General features: G+C 45.4%; 1 protein-coding gene across 1 annotated transcript in view; it reads right to left on the reverse strand.

Moving 5' to 3' along the window:
* FGF9 (fibroblast growth factor 9) overlaps positions 1–19,128 on the reverse strand; it is a 38,409-nt gene that overhangs the window by 17,615 nt on the left and 1,666 nt on the right. The window contains exon 3 of the mRNA XM_066369186.1: positions 10,375–10,478. Within this exon, the coding sequence (XP_066225283.1) occupies positions 10,375–10,478 (104 nt within the window). The remainder of the gene's footprint in view (positions 1–10,374; positions 10,479–19,128) is intronic.

The raw sequence follows: 19,128 nt of genomic DNA on the forward strand, positions 1-19,128 counted from the left end.
CAAAAAGGGAGCCTTACGTGCAAAATGATCAGGAACCACATTGGTCTCTGTGTCCCCTCCTCTAGCCTCAGGTATCTATTCATAAACTAGCTACTGTGAGCGACATCTGCTTGCTCTTCTTTTTACAGAAAACGAGAAATAGGTAATCTGGGATCCCACTGACAACACAGTCACACAGTCAATATTTACAAAGTGCTGCCTGATCAGGCAGTGGCACAGTGGATAGAGCATCGACCTGGAACGCTGAGTACCAGGTTTGAAACCAGAGGTCGTCAGCTTGAGTGAAGGCAGATGGAGCTTGAGCACAGGCTCACCAGCTTGAGTGTGGGGTTGCTGGCTTAAGTGTAGGATCAAAGACATGACCCCAAGGTTGCTGGCTTGAACCCAAAGGTCACTGGTTTGAGCAAGGGGTCACTGGTTTGGCTGGAGCCCCCCCAGTCAAAGCAATCAATGAACAACTGAGGTGTCACAACTATGAGTTGATGCTTCTCACCTCTCTCCTTTCCTGTCTGTCCCTGTCTGTCTGTCACTCTTTTGTGCAAAAACAAAAAATATTTACTCAGTGCCATTGGCATGCAAGACAAGATTTAAGGACTGGGACGTTAAGTTCCACAGGAAATGAGAGTGAGCATGGCCCTCCCTTTGCAGAACTACCTTTCAGGAAGGTAGTTTTTCTATTAGGGACAGAGAAGAACGAGGTGCCCACCAAGTTTCCACTGCAAGAAAGAGATTTCCTAAGTGCCTGACTTAGGGCTTCCCCAAACCACTCCCACGCCTTCCCCACCAGACCTCTCTGGCAGCGGCCTTCTGAGCAGGCAGCAGTGCAGAACCTGCTCAAGCAGGAAGGGGGGAGAACGGGGGTCACATGTACATGCTGTGCCCACCTAGAGGGTATTTCTGCTCCAGGACTCCAGATACTGAAGAAAGACACCCCTGAGCATGTTACCTGCTGCCGAGAGCATCCTCCTGCCACCAAAGGGCATGACGGGCACCCACAGAGCCGTTAGTTATTAAAACTATTTCCTTTTGCTGAGCCTGTAAGCTCATCAGACCTGTGTCTTATGACTTTGGCCATTATTGACCTGGACATGTTAAACATGCCTCAGTCAGTACATGTAGCTACCCCACTAAACAACATAAAGTTAGTGAAAATCAAATACATTATCTAAAAGATGATGTCCACTAAATAATGGCCAGCGGTATTGATGCTCAAGACGAGTAAACGAACCACCAAACAAAAACCAGGCCACTAGAAAGACAAAAATTGTCCCAAATCATTTCTGTGAAGGAAGTACTAAAATCCTGCTCTAATATGTGGCAAAAAAAATAATAATAATTTTTTATTCAAAAAAATGTATGTCCACTCATATGTATATATTGGACATGGTTTACTAATTCAGCCACGTTCAAATCGTAATTTGTCATTTACTATCTGTGTGGCCTCAGTTAATTCACTAGCCACTACACAGTCACTTTCCTCATCTCTAAAACAAGGACACTGTATGAACAAAATCAAATCATATGGTAGAAAACGCTCTTCTAAGGTGTTGCCCTCTTCATCATCAGAGATTACTTAATCCTTTGGTAGTCGGCAATGTTATAGAACAGTGCTGTTACCCAACATTTGTGCTTAAAATCAGTGTCCTCTGAGCACGCCTGCTGTCCAGCAAACAAACGGCCCTCTCCATTTCCTGTATATGAATTCCATTCTGCAGAGACTCTGTGTACAGAACGTGCCCGGACATCTACTACTGTCAAAGTCATCTGAAGGGACACCCACTATGACACCTGACATACCGCTAAGTCTGGAGTGCATACCATGTGCCCTGGGTCCTGTACCACCAACACAGAGTTTATTCTGCTCAGAGGCAGATTTAACAGCAGGTGCACACGTCCTGGGCCCTGACTTCTGAAGGGTCCCACAAAACCTCAACTTCACGCTTTTTTCTAATGACACCAAGTTTGGTTTCATATGTGCAATTTTAACATTAATAGTACAAAAAAACATTAATAGTATATAACATTTTTTTAATTTAAAAATATAGTTAACATGTATTTTTATTTTCCCTGTCTCTTTTTCTAAGGGGCCTAATGTTTACTTCTGCACCCGGGGCCTCAATTCTGCTGGTTCCAAGGTCACAGACAGTTGCCACTGCAGAGCACCTAACAGAAGCCACACTTCCCAAAGGGTTCCGTGGCTATGCTGCCTGCAGGACACCATAAGCCCTCCTCGCTAGGGCTTCCTACCCACCACATGGTGTCCAAAATCAGCCTCTGCAGATCCCAGGAAGACAAAAGACCTAATCCGGGGGCTACAAGGTTTCTACAAGAGCATTTTCACTAGGCCTTCCCATTTCATGAACAAATTAATAGATAGCTTTAAGGCTATCCTAGACTCCCCAATGACCTCCCATCACCAGATACGGCCATCCACGAGGTCAACTGGACTTAAACTTGATTTCAGGGCTGACAGGAAAAGGAAACAATATACAGGGAACATCAGTGAAGACCAGAAGATATTGTCTGGCCCCCTAGTCACTGACACAGGAAGTCCCTCTAACAAAATGTTTTCCTGAGGTGCCCGGGGCCAGGTATGCTGGGCCCCAGCATGACAGGCACCCAACCGTGTGGTAGCACCTTATTCCCCATAGATAACAGCAACCTCCTCACCAAACCAATCATGCCAATTTGGCTTTTATTGGTCTAATAGGTTAGTGCGGATTTCAATATAGGTTTTGAATTGCCATTGCCAAAGAGGTAGAAGGAGTTTGTGTTTGCCATATTCAAACAATATAATAAAATCATTTCATTCAATTTGGGGTTCTAAGGATCTGAGATATTTTTCCTCTTAAAGGGGTGGATATCACCCAGGGTTCCCTTCCCCCCAACATTGCGGAAACACTGCTCAAGGAGCTGGTGGGCTCATGTACCTCTAGCCAGTAAAAACAACCACCTCAACTAATAAATTTTTTTCTAAGACTACACATTTTGCAAATGCAGTCAAAACCCACTAAACTTTGGTTACTGGTAACATGAATTTCCATAAACAGGGACCAACTACATCTCTGGAAATGTCACCAACAGCCCACTAGCAAGCATCTATTTGACAAGCATCTCTGTTGAAATAGTGGTCAGGTTCCTTGAAGAATTAGTTTGAGTCCCTATTCTACCACCTACGAATTCTAGGCTTTGAGCAAGTCACTCAACCTCTCTCTTTCCATTTTACTAGTTAAATGAGATCACTCCTATAGAAACACCGAGCTCTGTTAAGTGGACAACCACATACTAGGTCACATATGAACACATGAAACTCGAATACAGCAGGACCCCGCACACGTGGAGGCCATGACAGGCTGAGTCTCTGGGTCAACAAACCATGTGCCAACCGCCCATCTGTGCACTGCTGGGCCGTCAAGAAATGGAAAGATTATAGAGACAGAGACTCTGACTCCAGGAAAAAAAAAAAAATCCAGTGGGAAAGACTGAGGAATTCAGGTTTCTGGACAGAATATAGTACAACAAAAGGGACACAGAACAGGAACCTGCATTGTCCTTTTATGTCATACTTTCTAACAGCATTACAGTGTTAGTAAATGTGCTGCCCTTTCTTAGTGAAAAGGTCAAACATTTTGCACTAAATGCAAGTTTTTTGAAGGAAATTGATTTTTTCTTGGTGTTTTTTTAATGAGATATTTATGAGTCAATTATTCTTGAAGTGTCTTGATAACACTCAGCTAATTTAGATTAAGTCCCTAACAGTAACTATTTGAGCCTTACTTATAGTCTCTTTGATAAGAATAAAAGTGGCAAATTTACAAGACATGGAAACAACCAAACTACCCCTCTCAATAGAGGACTACATAAAGAAGATGTAGACATACAGACAATGGAATACTACTCAGCCATAAGAAATGATGACATATTGTCATTTATGACAATATGGATGGACCTTAAGAACATTATACTGAGTAAAGTAAGTAAATCAGAAAAAGCTAAGAACTACGTGATTTCACACATAGGTGGGATATAAAACTGAGACTCGTGGACATAGTAAAAGTGAAGTGGTTACCAAGGGGAGGGAGTTGTGGGGGAGGGAGGAAGGAAGTAAAGAGGAACAAATGCACAGTGATGAAAAGAATTTGATGTTGGGTGATGGGTATGCAGCACAGTCAGCTGCTTAAAGGCTATAGAGATATTCACTGAAACCCTATGCACTCTTGTAGATCAATGTTATCCCATTAAATTTAATTTCTATATTTTAAAAAAAAATGTAAACATACTCTAATACTTTAATCCTCTGGCCAACTGTGCACCTGTTTGATGAGTATGTGTGTGTGAATGTGTGTGTGTGTGTGTGTGTGTGTGTGAGAGAGAGAGAGAGAGAGAGAGAGAGAGAGAGAGAGAGAGAGAGAGAGAGAAATCTAACAACCTCCCTAAATTCACCAAGGTAAGATATCCTAATCTTTAAATTTGAAGGCTTCTGTGCCCTAAAGTTTAGGCCGGGCCTAAACTGTCTAACACTCCTTTTCTGAGACTCCTATTCACCCCTCAAGATGCAGTTTAAGTGTTACCACCCAAGTTCCCCAAGCAGTTTTACTCAAATACTCTTCTGGGCACCTAAGACACTTCTGCATTCCTCTACTAGAATGTCTTTCACATTGCACTGAACTAATAATTAGTGTATTTCTCCTACCAAACTTTGAGATACTTGTTGCATCATTATGCACTTAAAAGACAGTAGGTATGTTTGTAAATAAATGAACAAAATGAATGAATGGATGATTAACATAAGATACAATAATCCAACTCCTCCCCAGACCTAGAAATATTCAGGTTTTCCTTAAATCACACATCATGGCCCATAGTAGCGATATAGCTTTCCCTACATCCACATTCTAATAGGAAAATGAAACTCTAGATGTATATTTTTCTGACGCAATATCCCGATTCGCCTATGACCTTTTAAATCTATTCCCAAGGTAAACCTAGAAGTAAAAGAACTACATAAATAAAGACAAAAAACAACCCCAAATGTCCAATCACATTTTTAATTAATTTTTCCTACATTTACATTTACTTCATACAAGTGAACGGCTATTTGTCCAGATCTCCTATTTACCTTCTTTCACATGAGATCAGATGTGTCAAGGTTTCCCCAATATTTAGAAACAAAAGCTCCACTTGAGTTTATTGAGCATGACACAATTGCATACAGGTGAAAATTCTTTGAGCTACAATTCTTAGTTTCATAGAGAATAATTACCCATTTCTTCCTTTCCTTTTTTGAGACTGATCACAATGAAATATGATATTTGGGTCACTATGCATGTGACCCAAAGGTCAATGGACAATGCAGTCCCTGGCCACAGAACAGCATGGATGTCACCCTCATTCTTCCTTTTGCATGCATCAGGTACAGACCACATAAAAAGCAACCTGGCTGCCCACAGAGCTGCCCCTCAGCTCTATGTGTAGGAGGGAAATGTGCCCACAGAACATCACGGGTCAGACAAACAAAACTTTTAAGTGAACCTGAAGAAGCCAGACCATAAGTCCCTGAGATGCTGAGTGGAAAGAGACATCCCAGACAGCTAAGCCAAGCTTTTCATCTTATAGATGAGAGCAAGGACCAACACCTCACTAGCAGCAAACAGAATGAGAACCTAGGTCTCCTGAGTCCTGTTCAAGTGCTCTTACGACCACACTTTCTTTATCTGAGGCTCAGCCATATCCCCTTGGGCCTGGACACACCAAGGATGACATGTCACCATCAAACCCAGCGTGGCACTGTTAGATAGCGACTCTTCCTTCCAGGAGAGCCCTAAGTATACATTGACCACACAATGAGGGCCATACCTATATGTGTAATGAAACATAAGAAGAAAAGCACAATATTTTGTTCCTTTCGATCCAACAAGCATTTATTGAGCACCTATAGTGTACAGGGCCATGGTTATATGTTAGGCAACATTAGGGAATATAGAAATACAATTAGTAGCCCTGGCCAGTTGGCTCAATGGTACAGCATCAGCCTGGTGTGTGGAAGTCCCGGGTTCGATTCCTGGCCAGGACATGCAGGAGAGGCAACTATCTGCTTCCCCACCCCAACCCCTCTCCTTCCTTTCTATCTCTCTCTTCGCCTCCCACAACCAAGGCTCCATTGGAGCAAAGTTGGCCCAGGCACTAGAATGGCTCCAGTTACAATGGAGCAATGCCCCAGATGGGCAGAGCATCACCCCCTAGTGGGCTTGCCAGGAGGATCTCAGTTGGGTGCCTGTGGGAGTCTGTCTCTCTGCCTCTCCACTTCTCACTTCAGAAAAATATAAAAATAATAAATAAATAAATAAATAAATAAATAAATGAAATACAATTAGCTACACTGCACATTTCACTGTTACTTGAGTGGCCCTGGAAACGCAGGCAGTGCTACAGGGGCCCAAAGGAAAACACCAGAACTGCTAACCCAAGTAATAGGTTTGAGTTAGGAGGTGCGGTGAAGGTTTTGCAGAAAAGGCAATTACCTTCATCGAATCTTAAAGAAAGAACGCTGCTTCACCAGGCAGGGAGAAGAGAGATGTGCCAGGGGCAGGGGCTAACCTGATCACATGTACAAATCAGACAGATTAGCAAGAAGACAACTCTGAGTCCAGGGGAAGGAGGGAAAGTGCAGGGACAGGCACAGCATCTGGGACAGCACTGACAGCATCGCTGAGGAATGCAGGCCCTGACCTTCAAAGGCCAGCGCTGGGAGGGGTCTGAGCAGAAAAGGACACTGGCCTCTGGATTTTGGATGTAATTCTCCCATTCATGTGGAGAATGAATTGGAGACAGAAGAGGCAGAAGCCACCTAAGATACTTTCCCACAAAGGAAAACACAGTGTGGAAACATGTTCCTTGACACACTTTTTTCCAAGCAGGGGACACACATAAGAAGGTATGCATTTCTCAAGAACAGAAGGAAAAAGAGCATTTTTTGCCTCAATTGTTCCCTTCGCTGTGACAGGGACTATCAGCTAGCCCTATAGCTGTTTCGCCATGTGGCTGGGAGCAATGGAAGTGAGAAACCCCATCCTCCATGGGCTCCAAAAGCCCTAAGCGCAGTAGGTGGGAGTCACAGAAAACCTGCCACCATGGGGTCTCCAGCTTTCTACCCCTGGCCACCTTTTCAGGTGCTCCTGTCCCTGGTATTCACTGCGCGCCCAAGCCCTCACTCTGCCCCCAGCCCGTGTTACAGATAGGGCCACCCAGGCAGAAGGGCAGCTGGATGAGAGGACAGGGAGGTGAGGAAGCCACTGGAAGATTCCAGAAGAGACAAGGACAACAAACGAGAGGACCCTGTGCTGAAGACACACTTCCATCTGCTCATAGTCAACCTGCAAACCAGGGGCTGCACGTGATCATCTCATCTGAAAGACAGGTCCTCTCTCTACGGGGGATGGGGTGGGGGCGAGGGACTTCTGGAGGGGTGTGCAAGGCAGTTCCCAGAGCAGGGGACAAACAGTCTGGACCTCATTTGTGCTGACTTGATCATCGCATCATTGAAAAATATTTACCTTAATTCGTGCTTTATAAACTAACACACCTATGAACTATATCTTACATAAACAATTGTGAAACAATTTAATAGGCATTGTTGAAATCCATACCCAAAAACATTTTTTTGGTGGTGGTATATGATTTTAAAGTTTGGAGATCACTGTGATAAACCACAGTCCCTGCCACCCAACAAAGGTCAGACTGTGTGTCCTACAAACAAAAAACACATTCAACTGTGACAGATTTAAATCCACATTATATACTTGAAAGTGAAAAAAAAAATTGAGGCGGGACAAAAAGAGAACATCACTTTATAATTAAATATTGAAAAGCTTCCTTAGATCTTGTATCTTTGCACTTAAAGTGTTCACAAAAAGTATTTTAGGAAATAAATAACTTTATCAAAATCAAAAACTGTGTTTTAAAAGCTAAACTGAATCCTCTGCTTAAAAACACATATTAGGCCCTGGCCAGTTGGTTCAATGGATAGAGTGTTGACCCAGCATGTGGACGTTTGGGGTTCGATCCCCAGTCAGGGCACACAGGAGAAGCAATTATTTGCTTCTCTCCCCCTCTCTCTCCCCCATCTCCTCCTCTTCCCCTCTCATAGCCAGCGGCTTGATTGGCCAGAGCATATCAGCCTCAGGCACTGAGGATAGCTCAGTTGTTTCAAGCATCAGCCCCAGACAGGGGTTGCTGGGTAGATCCTGGTTGGGGTACATGTGGGAGTCTGTCTATCTCCCCTCCTCTCACTTAAAAAAATATTTAGCCTGACCAGGCAGTGGCACAGTGGATAGAGCATTGGATTAAGACACAGAGGACACAGGTTCGAAACCCCGAGGTTACCAGCTTGAGCACGGGATCATCCAGCTTGAGTATGAGCTCACCAGTTTGAGAGTGGGGTCACTGGTTTCAGCACGGGATCACAGACAAGACCCCACCGTCGCTGGCTTGAGCCCAAAAGTCGCTAACTAGAACCAAAGGTTGCTGACTTGGGCAAGGGGTCATTCACGCTGCTCTAGTACCACTGTCAAGGCATATATGAGAAAGCAATCATTGAACAACTAAGGTGCCACATGAAGAATTGGTGCTTCTCATCTCTCACCCTTCCTGTCTTTCTGTCCCTATCTGTCCCTCTTTCTGACTCTCTGTCTCTGTCAAAAAAAAAAAATTTTTTTTTAATAATCTATTCTCTCCAGGAAGCACTTTTTAAAAAAAAGACTTAAACATCTAACAAAATCAACCAACTCTGATTCAAATTTTACCAGGATAGGAAAACCAGCCTTGTGCCATTAAAAATGGCGTGTACTAGGCCCTAGCCGGTTGGCTCAGTGGTAGAGCGTCGGCCTGGCGTGCAGAAGTCCCGGGTTCGATTCTCGGCCAGGGCACACAGGAGAAGCGCCCATCTGCTTCTCCACCCCTCCCCCTCTCCTTCCTCTCTGTCTCTCTCTTCCCCTCCCGCAGCCGAGACTCCCTTGGAGCAAAGATGGCCCGGGCGCTGGGGATGGCTCCTTGGCCTCTGCCCCAGGCAACAGAGCGACCCCCCGGAGGGGCAGAGCATCACCCCCTGGTGGGCAGAGCGTCGCCCCCTGGTGGGTGTGCCAGGTGGATCCCGGTTGGGCGCATGCGGGAGTCTGTCTGACTGTCTCTCCCCGTTTCCAGCTTCAGAGAAATACAAAAAAAAAAAAAAAATGGCGTGTACTACATTCAAAGTACATAGGCCATATTTTATCATCATCTGGAGTTTTTGGGTGAAAGTTTGATACTATTTCCAACCCTTGTACACACACACATACATCTTTATCAGTATGTGGACGGAAAAGGAGCTATCTACAGAAAATTTCTCCTAGTCCTACATGCATGTGCCCTTCATTTCTGTCGAGAGAGGACTACAGAACTTCTCCCACTCTGGGTTTCTGTTCATTTCCAACCTTTTGTAGATTCTAATCCAAGTTCTCATATGGCAGGGAATGTAGACTAAAATTCCCACATGACCATCCATAAGGGGAATGAAAAACTAAAGGTTGACTTCACTACAAGTTTTGTGTTGAAACTCATGTATATAGTATAGAGTAGTTCATAATCTATTATTCATATTCATGTGCTTAGCAAAAATGTATTAAATACCCACTGTCTTGTGTTTTAGATGCTGTGCCAGCACCAGTAAAAAGATATAAAGCTGCCACCTCTGAAACCGAAGCAGAATCAGAGACTGTCTGGTACACTGCTGTCCTTAGAACAGTGCCTGGCACCTGGCAGCTCCCGTCAATACTGCCCTCCCCCAAGCAGCCCACCACCCATGGAGATGAGAAGTGAGGGGAAAAAAGAAACTCAATCCTTGTAAAGAATTATAATATATTTATACTCTTATTCACATACAAGGATCTCTGACGACAATTTCTATCTCCATTCTGTCCCCACAATGAAAATCTCATGTAGCGCAAAGAAAGGGTTTGTATCCCTACCTGGTCTATTTTTAGTTTTAATTACAATGCTTAGCAAAGCTTGGGAGAAGATAATTTTGACTCATTTTGAAAATAACTACCAATCCATATAAGACGATGATATTTTTCACACGTAAATATTTTTTTTACATGCTTGATAACAAAAATGGTTTGGCATAGGAATAATGCATTTTCTTAGAAATTTTAATCCTAGTGATAATCCAGGACTGATATCTATTAATAAAAACAAGATGATATGCTTCAAGAGAAAAAGCAAAAGCTTACACTCTCCTCCCCAACAGACTGGGTCTCATCTGGGCTATTAAGAACCAAGAGAAAGTACACTCAAGCCAACGTGAGACATGAAGGGTGGGACGTCTTTTCCTGTACTTACTGATCCATACAGCTCCCCCTTCTCATTCATGCCGAGGTAGAGTCCACTGTCCACGCCTCGAATGCTGACCAGGCCCACGGCTATGCTGATAAATTCCAGAATGCCTGGGAGACAAAGGGCAGAGGGTGAAGGACAGGTCAGCGCACAGAGAAATTGCCTTGAAGTCTCAGCATCACTACAGGTTTCAGGAAGGACCAAGCCTGCTCCCAGCTGGACAATCTCACACTCCTCAAGGAAGTGTCTTCTCTTAAAAACCACTGCTTCAAAGAACTGACTCTTACGACAACGGCACAAAACATACATATCAACATGATGCACAACGTTTTAAAAATAAAGAGCTAGCATTTACATAGACATGCTGGGAAGGGATATGACATAAAACTGGTGTGCATGTTTTAATTAACCTAAAAAAGCATAATTAAGAGAACAATCATGCAGTTTTACTTCCAGTTGATAAAAGTGAAATTGAGCATTTCTGTTTGGGCACAGACTAGGGAAAAATTCTCTTCAGGGAAGGGCCTTATGTCCCCCAAAGTAAGAGTATGAGGTGCTAACTTGGTTTACACAGAAAGTTGTCAGTTCACTATGGTATAACTGTATTGCACTTAATCTAGAACACTAAAATAGCCTACACACATCCCAAATATTTCTGCCTAAACAAAGTATTTATTTTTGCTGTAATTATCTAAGCCTCATGGAGGTAATTAAGCAATTAGGATAACACAATATTCTTGGGGAGAAAAATGCAGGTTCCAAAAAAAATACTCTTGACTTAAAATAGTCATGGAATAAACCATATCCCCAAAACAAATCAACATAATGATCTTTTTTATATCCTTCTTTGTACTTACTTACCTCACTAAGAGTAACAACACCTAAGCTGGGCATAAATCCAGAATTTTGTGACCATAGAACAGCAGCTTCAATTTCTCTAACTATATTGTTGTTTTAACATGATTACCCAAAAGGATATTTGGGGCAATTCTAGTATCACTTGTGCTTACCTGTTTTTCTAAATTTTGTTAAAAGTGTTAGACTTTGTAAAAACCTCGCAATAGTGCATACCAAATATTGAGGGGTTTTTTAAATCTTCAAATGTTGAAAAATTTTAGTTTAGAAAAAATCAAGAATAACATTGGCCTATAGTTAGTCTCATGTGACTAATGAAAAAGCACACTTACATGGATTTTTTTAAACAGTTAATTTTTCAAGTCCTAAAATAGGCTGTGCTGCAATGAAAAGAGGACATGACAATCGCATGGTGACAAAAGGAGGTTAGACTCTGGGTGGGAGCACACAGCACAGTGTACAGGTGATATGTTATAGGGTTGTACACCTGATATCTATAGAAAGTTATTAACCAGCATCACCCTAATGAAGTCAATTTAAAAACAAACACATGAACTAAATGAATATAATAAGCAAAGGGTTGCAAGGCAATGTGAAAGACCAGAGATACTTCTTAATAAAGGGCTATTCCTAATTATTTTATAAACACAGAATGCAACAAATAGCTTGTGTCTACAATTCACAGATTATTTTTCTGGACCTGCAAAACTATTTATTTTCATTGAATGAGAAATATGGTATGGAAAAATAGAAAGAAAAATTAAAAATTATACTTTGGATCTGATACTGTGACTCTATCATGAAAGATACACCAAAAATAAACAAATTCATTAATAGACTTTCCTACCTCACAAAGCAAATGGAAAGATAAATAAGGCAATATTTCCATGAGACTCATTTCACCCTTATTGATGCAATCAGTTTGTTTTATTGTACTATTTCTAACTTTTATGGTTGAAAATAATTTAAATTGTAGCATTTAATTACTTTTAGGAGTCACATACGTTTGAATCTCTTTTAGCTACTTGAAAACACATCACAATATATGTCACAGTTATCTTAAAATTAGTGTCAGGAACTCATTAATGTCCAATTGTCCAATAAAATAAAAGACAAGAAACATTCTGTCCCCTTGGAAGGCTGGCCAATTAGGGAAACAGGGAAAGGCTTAATCACAAAACTAAAAAATACTTATCTTAAAAAGGTATCTAGTGACCTTTCCTCTTGCCCTAGACAGGAGGCAGCTCTGAGAACTAATAATGAATATTGGCCAATGGTGATCATCAGGCCCAATAATAAACAGGGTGTATGTGACCTCACAAAACCATGTGAGAATAATAACAATGACAATCTAACAGACCACTTGAGAATTTAGTCTGTGCCAAATGAGAGACCTTTTCTCATTCAATCCTCAGACTAGCCCCATTCATTACAATATTTTAATCCCCAGTTTACAAGCGGGGACACTGAGGTTTAAGGGTATTAAATAACTTGCCCCCAAACAACCAGATTCCAAAACCTCTCTACTCATCTATTACACACATTTTACCATTGGTTTTACCTTTTTTTTTCATGGATCCATGATTTCTGTATCATTTTTATATCTTTATTCCATGACTAGTGACTAGAAGATGCTGCCTAGGTCAAACTCCAAAGACTCCATGGGCAGAACAAGGAGCGGCAGAAGCACTGAGTACAGGTGAGTCACTGGGACTGTGTCTCTCCTCACACAGCCCTTAGGAAGGTAGGTATGTCTCATGTGTGTAGACCAGGGGTTTTCAACCTTTTTACACTTAGGAACCGGTGACCTAGCTGGCCAGAAATGGAAACAAGCAACTGATAAAGTTTTATCTTACCACACATAACAGGGCCACACAGCACAAGCTGGTGCTTGATTTCTGAACTCCACATGTACGACACATTGAATATTACATCAGTTTGCCCAAATGCTTTTTGCCTATTGTGCATGATTTGTAAATGCTCTGCATGGTGTAAAAAGTAGTTCAAACAAGCCTGCAAGTTCCAAAGATATCCAAGACAACTTCAGTAGTATTTTCATTGATGATATAGGCTGATAAGTGGCCATCACCCTGAGCATAAGCAGGTGGGGGTCTATAATCTTCATATGACCTCAGGGTGATTAACTCTTTCCCCAACCGGCACAAAATTTCTGGTGGACTGGCAGTTGAAAAACACTGGTGTAGAGTATTTGCTCAAATCATTTATGTGTACATAACTTCCATTAAAGTACTTAAGGTCTGAGGTTATTATTACATACTCTGAAAATGAAACTATTAAGGTACCTATCTTGTTTCTTTTCTCTCAAGATAACTGTAATTCATTGCTTTGACTTATTCAATCAACAAACTGTTAGTAACTATTGTAAGCCAAGCACCAGGCCATCTGTTTAGTATAAAAGGATGAGTAAGATACAGCCCAGGCCCTATAACCTCAAAGGCCTCATTGCATGGCAGGAAGGATGAATAAGCAGGTGAATATAATAGCAATGTGGTAAATGCAGTGAAAGCAGCTGTTTAGGGAATGGTCAGTGTTCAGAGATGGGGCTAGGAAGGGAAGTCAGAGGGGCTTCCTTAAAGAAATAGGACCTAGGACAAGCCTCCGAAGCGCTCACCATGTGAAAAAGAACTGCCTATCTAGTGACCCAGGTGGGAAAGATTTTATGACCTTAAACACCATCCATATCTCTGCAGCTCCTCAGAAAGTAAAGGCCTCAAAAAAACAGCCCAGCTTTTCATGAGGTCACCTCAGCACTCTGAGAGCCAGTGGAACACCCAAACATTTGAGTCACGGCCACTCCCCCAGGTCAGAAACACCTGGCCACCTGGCAACAAGATCTATATACACACACACACAAGCCAGACTGGAATCCTTACCACTAATTTATAGTGCTATCTTGTCCCCAGTGAACCCTATAACCTCAGCCAGGTCAATTTACCTGTCTATGGGCCTCAGCCAGAGCCAAAAATGAGTGCAGCCCTTACCCCTGTTATCTGTTTGTATGTGTATGCAGCACATAGCAGGCTCAGGAAAAGGTCTCTGTATAGAAACATTAAAATACTTAATGATCAACAGGAGAGAAGGAAAAGAAGAAAAAATCAAGGAATAGGAGACCCTGGCTGGTTGGCTCAGTGGTAGAGCATCAGCCCGGTGTGTGGATGTCCTGGGTTCAATCCCCAGTCAGGACACACAAGAAAAGCAACCCTCTGCTTCTCCACCCCTCCCCCTCTCTCACTTCTCTCTGTCTCTCTTTTCCCCTTCTACAGCCATGGCTTAATTGGAGCTAGCTGGCCCCAAGCACTGAGGATGGCTCCATGGCCTCAGCCTCGGGCACTAAAAAGAGCTCAGTTGTTGAGCAACTGAGCAATGCACCAGATGGGCAGAGCATCTCCCCCTAGTGAGCTTGCAGGATGGATCACAGTTGGGGTGCGTACCTGAGACTGCCTCTCTGCCTCTCCACCTCTCACTGAATAAAAAGAATAGAGAGAGAAGAGAAGGAAGGGAGGGAAGGAGGGAGGAAATGACAGCATTGTACCTTTGTACTTAAAATTAAAACTGTGACCCTCCCATGTACATCATGGTGGCCTGTCTCTCCTCTTAGTTATACATCTGCAAGTAATGAGTACTGATGGAGGTACACAGGAAGCACAGGTCCATGCTTAGTGTCTCTAGGCAATTCCCTTTCACAGCAGTCAAGAGTTCCCAATGAGGATGAGCTCCCTGGGTTCCAGAGGGTCTTATGCTGTCCAAGGTCATCCCTGGTCCACAAGAGGTCAGGTCAGTTCCTGGGACCATTTCAGGGAAAAGATCACACCAGACATTCACCCTTGGCTCCAGACTCAGTAGGTAATCGTGATCAGCCCCAGAACTCTGGGTGAATGGACAATTAACCAAAAGCTGGCCCAGTTCCCAAGAGCCTGCATTGGGCCTCACCTCCAAGGCCATAACAAGGCCAGTCCTGGGCAGTGGAAGGGTGGGCAGAGCCTGCTTCACTACAGCCCATGTTAAACAGCCCTCTAGCCTAAAAGGCCCAACACTTAACAGCTGCATTCTTCAGAGGACAAGAATGTGTGCAGACTGTGGAGAGAAGCATGACATGAGGCTTTTGAAAACAGATGAAGCCCCCCACCACCACCCATACTACAGAGAGTTCTCTGCTCAGCCAGTAGCCCACACCAGGGCTTCCCAGTCATTCATCTCAGGGCCTACATCCCAGAAAGTTCAGTCAGCCGCAACTCAAGCAAATCCCAAAGTTATTTAAGAAATGACTGAGTGGCAGCTATAATCCCACCAATTTTTCAAGAATCTTGGCCAATCCTGAAAACCACTCCTTAAATAAGTCTTTCCCTTAGTGATATGTTGAAGAGGCAGATAAACAGAATTTTTTTTTAAGTGCAAAAATCCTGGAAATAAGATTGCTTTAACCTCTTTCTTTTTTTAATCATGCTATTATGTTTTTTCCCTCTAGTACCAACTTCCACCTGACACCTGGCTCCTTTGAAGTATAGCCCCAGTTCGGGTGTTTATCCGGGGTCCTTGCAGGGCCACCATGCCAGGCCACAAGGCACAGTCAGAGAAGCGGCCATCTGTCTGCCACGGCCAGTGTCAACCACTCAGGCTTGCTTCCCTGTGCAAGTAAAATAGAGGATGGGGCCCAATGCTCACTTTCTTACTCTTCTCTGTGACCATTTTCTCAAGTGATATTCTGGTTTTTTGTTTGTTTGTTTCTTTGTTTGTTTGTTTCTTTGCCTAGCAAGTGCTTTAAAGAGAAAAAAAATAAGATAGGAAATAAAATGTCCGGCTCCCCCACCCTGGACTCCACAGACATAATCCCTAATTCCTTATCTCTACACCACTGCCCCCAAAGAGAGGAACATAGCGCTCCTCGAAGATCTCCCCTAAATTGTCACCACAGCAAGCCACTGCTGGGATAACGGTGAGATCCCAGCCCCCATGTCCCCTGCACTGCCGATGCTTTGTCACCGCCAGGCTTGTCCTAAACCGCAGTCACCTGCGGGGAGGGGGAAGGTCACTTGCTAGCACATTTATCCAAGTGGAAGATGCACCTTCTCTATTTATAGAGGTATACACCGGCCCACCCTTACCCCATGGCTACTCTTTTTCTAGCGGCTGGGAGGAGGCACTGAGGGTAAAGACGCTGTACCCTGAAGGGAGTGGGACCAAGGCTCAAAGAGGTGGTAAGCGGGTGCCAGGTGTGACGCGCTGCCGCAGCCCCCCACCCCCCACCCGTCCACCCGCCCACCCGCCACGGGGTCCTAGCGCCGCTGGGCTCGTCGGGCGGGGCTGCGCAACCTGGCAGGAGGCGCTGCTCGCACCACCGCGCTGCAGAGGTTGCTAATATTGGGTCCTGCCGCAGCGGTAGCAGCGGGAGACCGCAGCACTGCTGTCACCCCAGAGGCCGTTCTCACTGCAATCCGATGGAAGATTTAAATAACCCTCTCTCCCTGCCCCCATTGCGCACCACCACCCACTCAGTTCCATCCAAGCCAACGAGAGAGGGGGGGGGGGGGGGCACTGCTGAGGGCCAGGCGCGCCCTTCCCCCGCCAACGGCTCCTGCCGACCCTCCGGCTCCCAGCTCCGTGCCCTCCACCAGGATCCCTGCCCTCTGCGGCCTCCGCTCCCCGCCTCCCATACACAATACCCCTGCCAAACGGGCCAACAGTGCCCAGTGAATCTAAAAAGTAGAGATGTCATTTCCTTGGCGACACCTTTCTCCAACCTCTAAGATGGGGGATGAGGGGGAGTGTCAAGGTCTAGTGTTTTTTGTTGTTGTTTTAAGGTCTTTATTCAGCCGCTGCACCAGCAGTCCTTGTCAGCAGACCTCAGAACGCGTTTCTGGGTCCTCGCCACCCTCGTGGTCCCCACCTTTCCTCCTCTGCATCTTCTTCTCCCAGTGGCCGTTTCTGTATTTCTAATGGCCCGACTGCATGCAGTAAATATATTACCCTAAAAGTAACTGCACTAAAATAATAATAAAAGGCTGGGAGTGTCGGGGAGCCCCACCGGCACATCCCATACTCTCTTCACACCGGGCCAAGGGGCCCCTCCAACACCTGGCTAGCCAGTTCATACAATGCAGCCCGCCCTGTCCCGCCGGTGTACCCCCGCGGCGCCCAAGGCTCTCCACGCAGGAGGCCGGCCCACCCGGGCGCTGGAACGCTAGCCGTAAGCTGGGCTCCGGGAAACAGTTAACAATAGCTCTCCGCCGTTCCGCCCGCCTCTGCTGGCCTTTGTCCCCCACCCTTTTCCTGGTGCTCCGGCCTTGCAGGGCTGGGGCCCGACCCACCTCCGGACCACCGCGGAGCCCAGCGACTCTCCGAGCCCGGCCTGTATGCTTCCAAAAGAGGTTGAAATATCCGGGACAGGACGGGGGAGGTCCGGTTCCGATCTCCAGCCAGTCCTCAATCCTGCCACCAACACTTTCGCTGCGGCGCGCGCCTCCAGCGGTTCCCACACCAAAAATCACCGCGCAACCAGGGCGGCAACTGTGAACCCCGCGGACCCACCTCTCTCTCTCTCTCTCTCTCTCTCACACACACACACACACACACACACACACACACACACACACACAAAGAAACAAAGGGGTTCAACGTGGGCCAAAAACCTGGTTCCCCAAATGCGGCCATAAGAGCTCGAGCCACGGCTCGCAGCGCCCGGACAAGAGTCCAAAGTCCCCGCACACCGCAGGGCGCACCAGCCAGAGAGAGTGCCGGACGTGGAGCGCGTTAGGACCGCGCGGAGCTGGCCCGGCGACCGTCGAAAGCGCCACCGGCTGAGGCTAAGGAGCCGACACCTGCCGAACGAGAGCGCGAGGACTTCGCTTGACTGGCCGGCGCTCGGAGTAGCCTGCCCCAGCCGCTCGCCCCAGCAGGCGTGGCCCGACACAGGGCTGCCGCTGCGACCCTGACACTCTTGTGGTCCCACCCACTGAACCCATCGCCCGTGTCCTCCCGTCCTCGCGCGAACGTTGGGCACGGTGGCAACCCCTACAGCACCCCAAGGCAACTTATAAAGTTTTGTCTTCGCTGTTCAACTACCGGAGCTGCGTCCGCTTGCGGGGGAAGGGTTGCGGGGGGGGGGGGGGGGTAATATATTTTGACTGAACAACTGCAAAGCCAAGACTTTTTGGGTTTTGTTTGTTTTAAGACGGCCAGGAATATATGCAGTAGTAGGTTTAGCTTGGGGCTGAGGCTCGGGTGGGGTTGGGGACAAAGGGAGAAAATACTAGGCCATCCCATCCCAGGCCTGAATCCTGCTCGCCGTCTGGCTTCATCTACAGCCCCTGAACCTAAAACAGATAGTTTAGATTGTGGTCAACATCTGGCACGAAAGCTTGAGGGAGAAAATCACCGCGGGACTTTGTTTTTTACGACCCACTTTAAGTGTTGTCAGGTGGGTCCACTCAGAAGTTAACTCCTTCCAACAGTCTGGTTGCCCAAACTGGCGCTTTTTATTTCTTGTTTTAATTTTTTTCCTCTTTTGTGTATGGGAAAAAACCCAGAGTCTCCGACCACCACCTGGACTGTGCTGGCTGTTGGGCTCAGGGTGGCCCAGAGGGCACGTGTGTGCAGGCAGAAAGGGTGGGTCACCAGCCCTCCGGGTCTGCAGCCTCCATGCTGAGTCACAAGTACCCTCCTGGGGGAGTGAAACCCTCAGAACTGAATGCTCTTTAGAATTAACTAGCAGCTTTTGCACTCGCGCAGACACACCAGTAAACCACTCAGGAATCCCATGCAGGCAGTAAACCACTATGGAAATTGCAGAGCACCGGTGGTAACTTGATGGCTAGAAGGACAAGAGCGCCCAAGTGAGCAACCTGCCCCTTCCCAAATCTAGTATGTGACTTCAATCCTCCCAATAGA

This window comes from Saccopteryx leptura, chromosome 2 (assembly GCF_036850995.1).
Source record: "Saccopteryx leptura isolate mSacLep1 chromosome 2, mSacLep1_pri_phased_curated, whole genome shotgun sequence".
Lineage (NCBI taxonomy): Eukaryota > Metazoa > Chordata > Mammalia > Chiroptera > Emballonuridae > Saccopteryx > Saccopteryx leptura.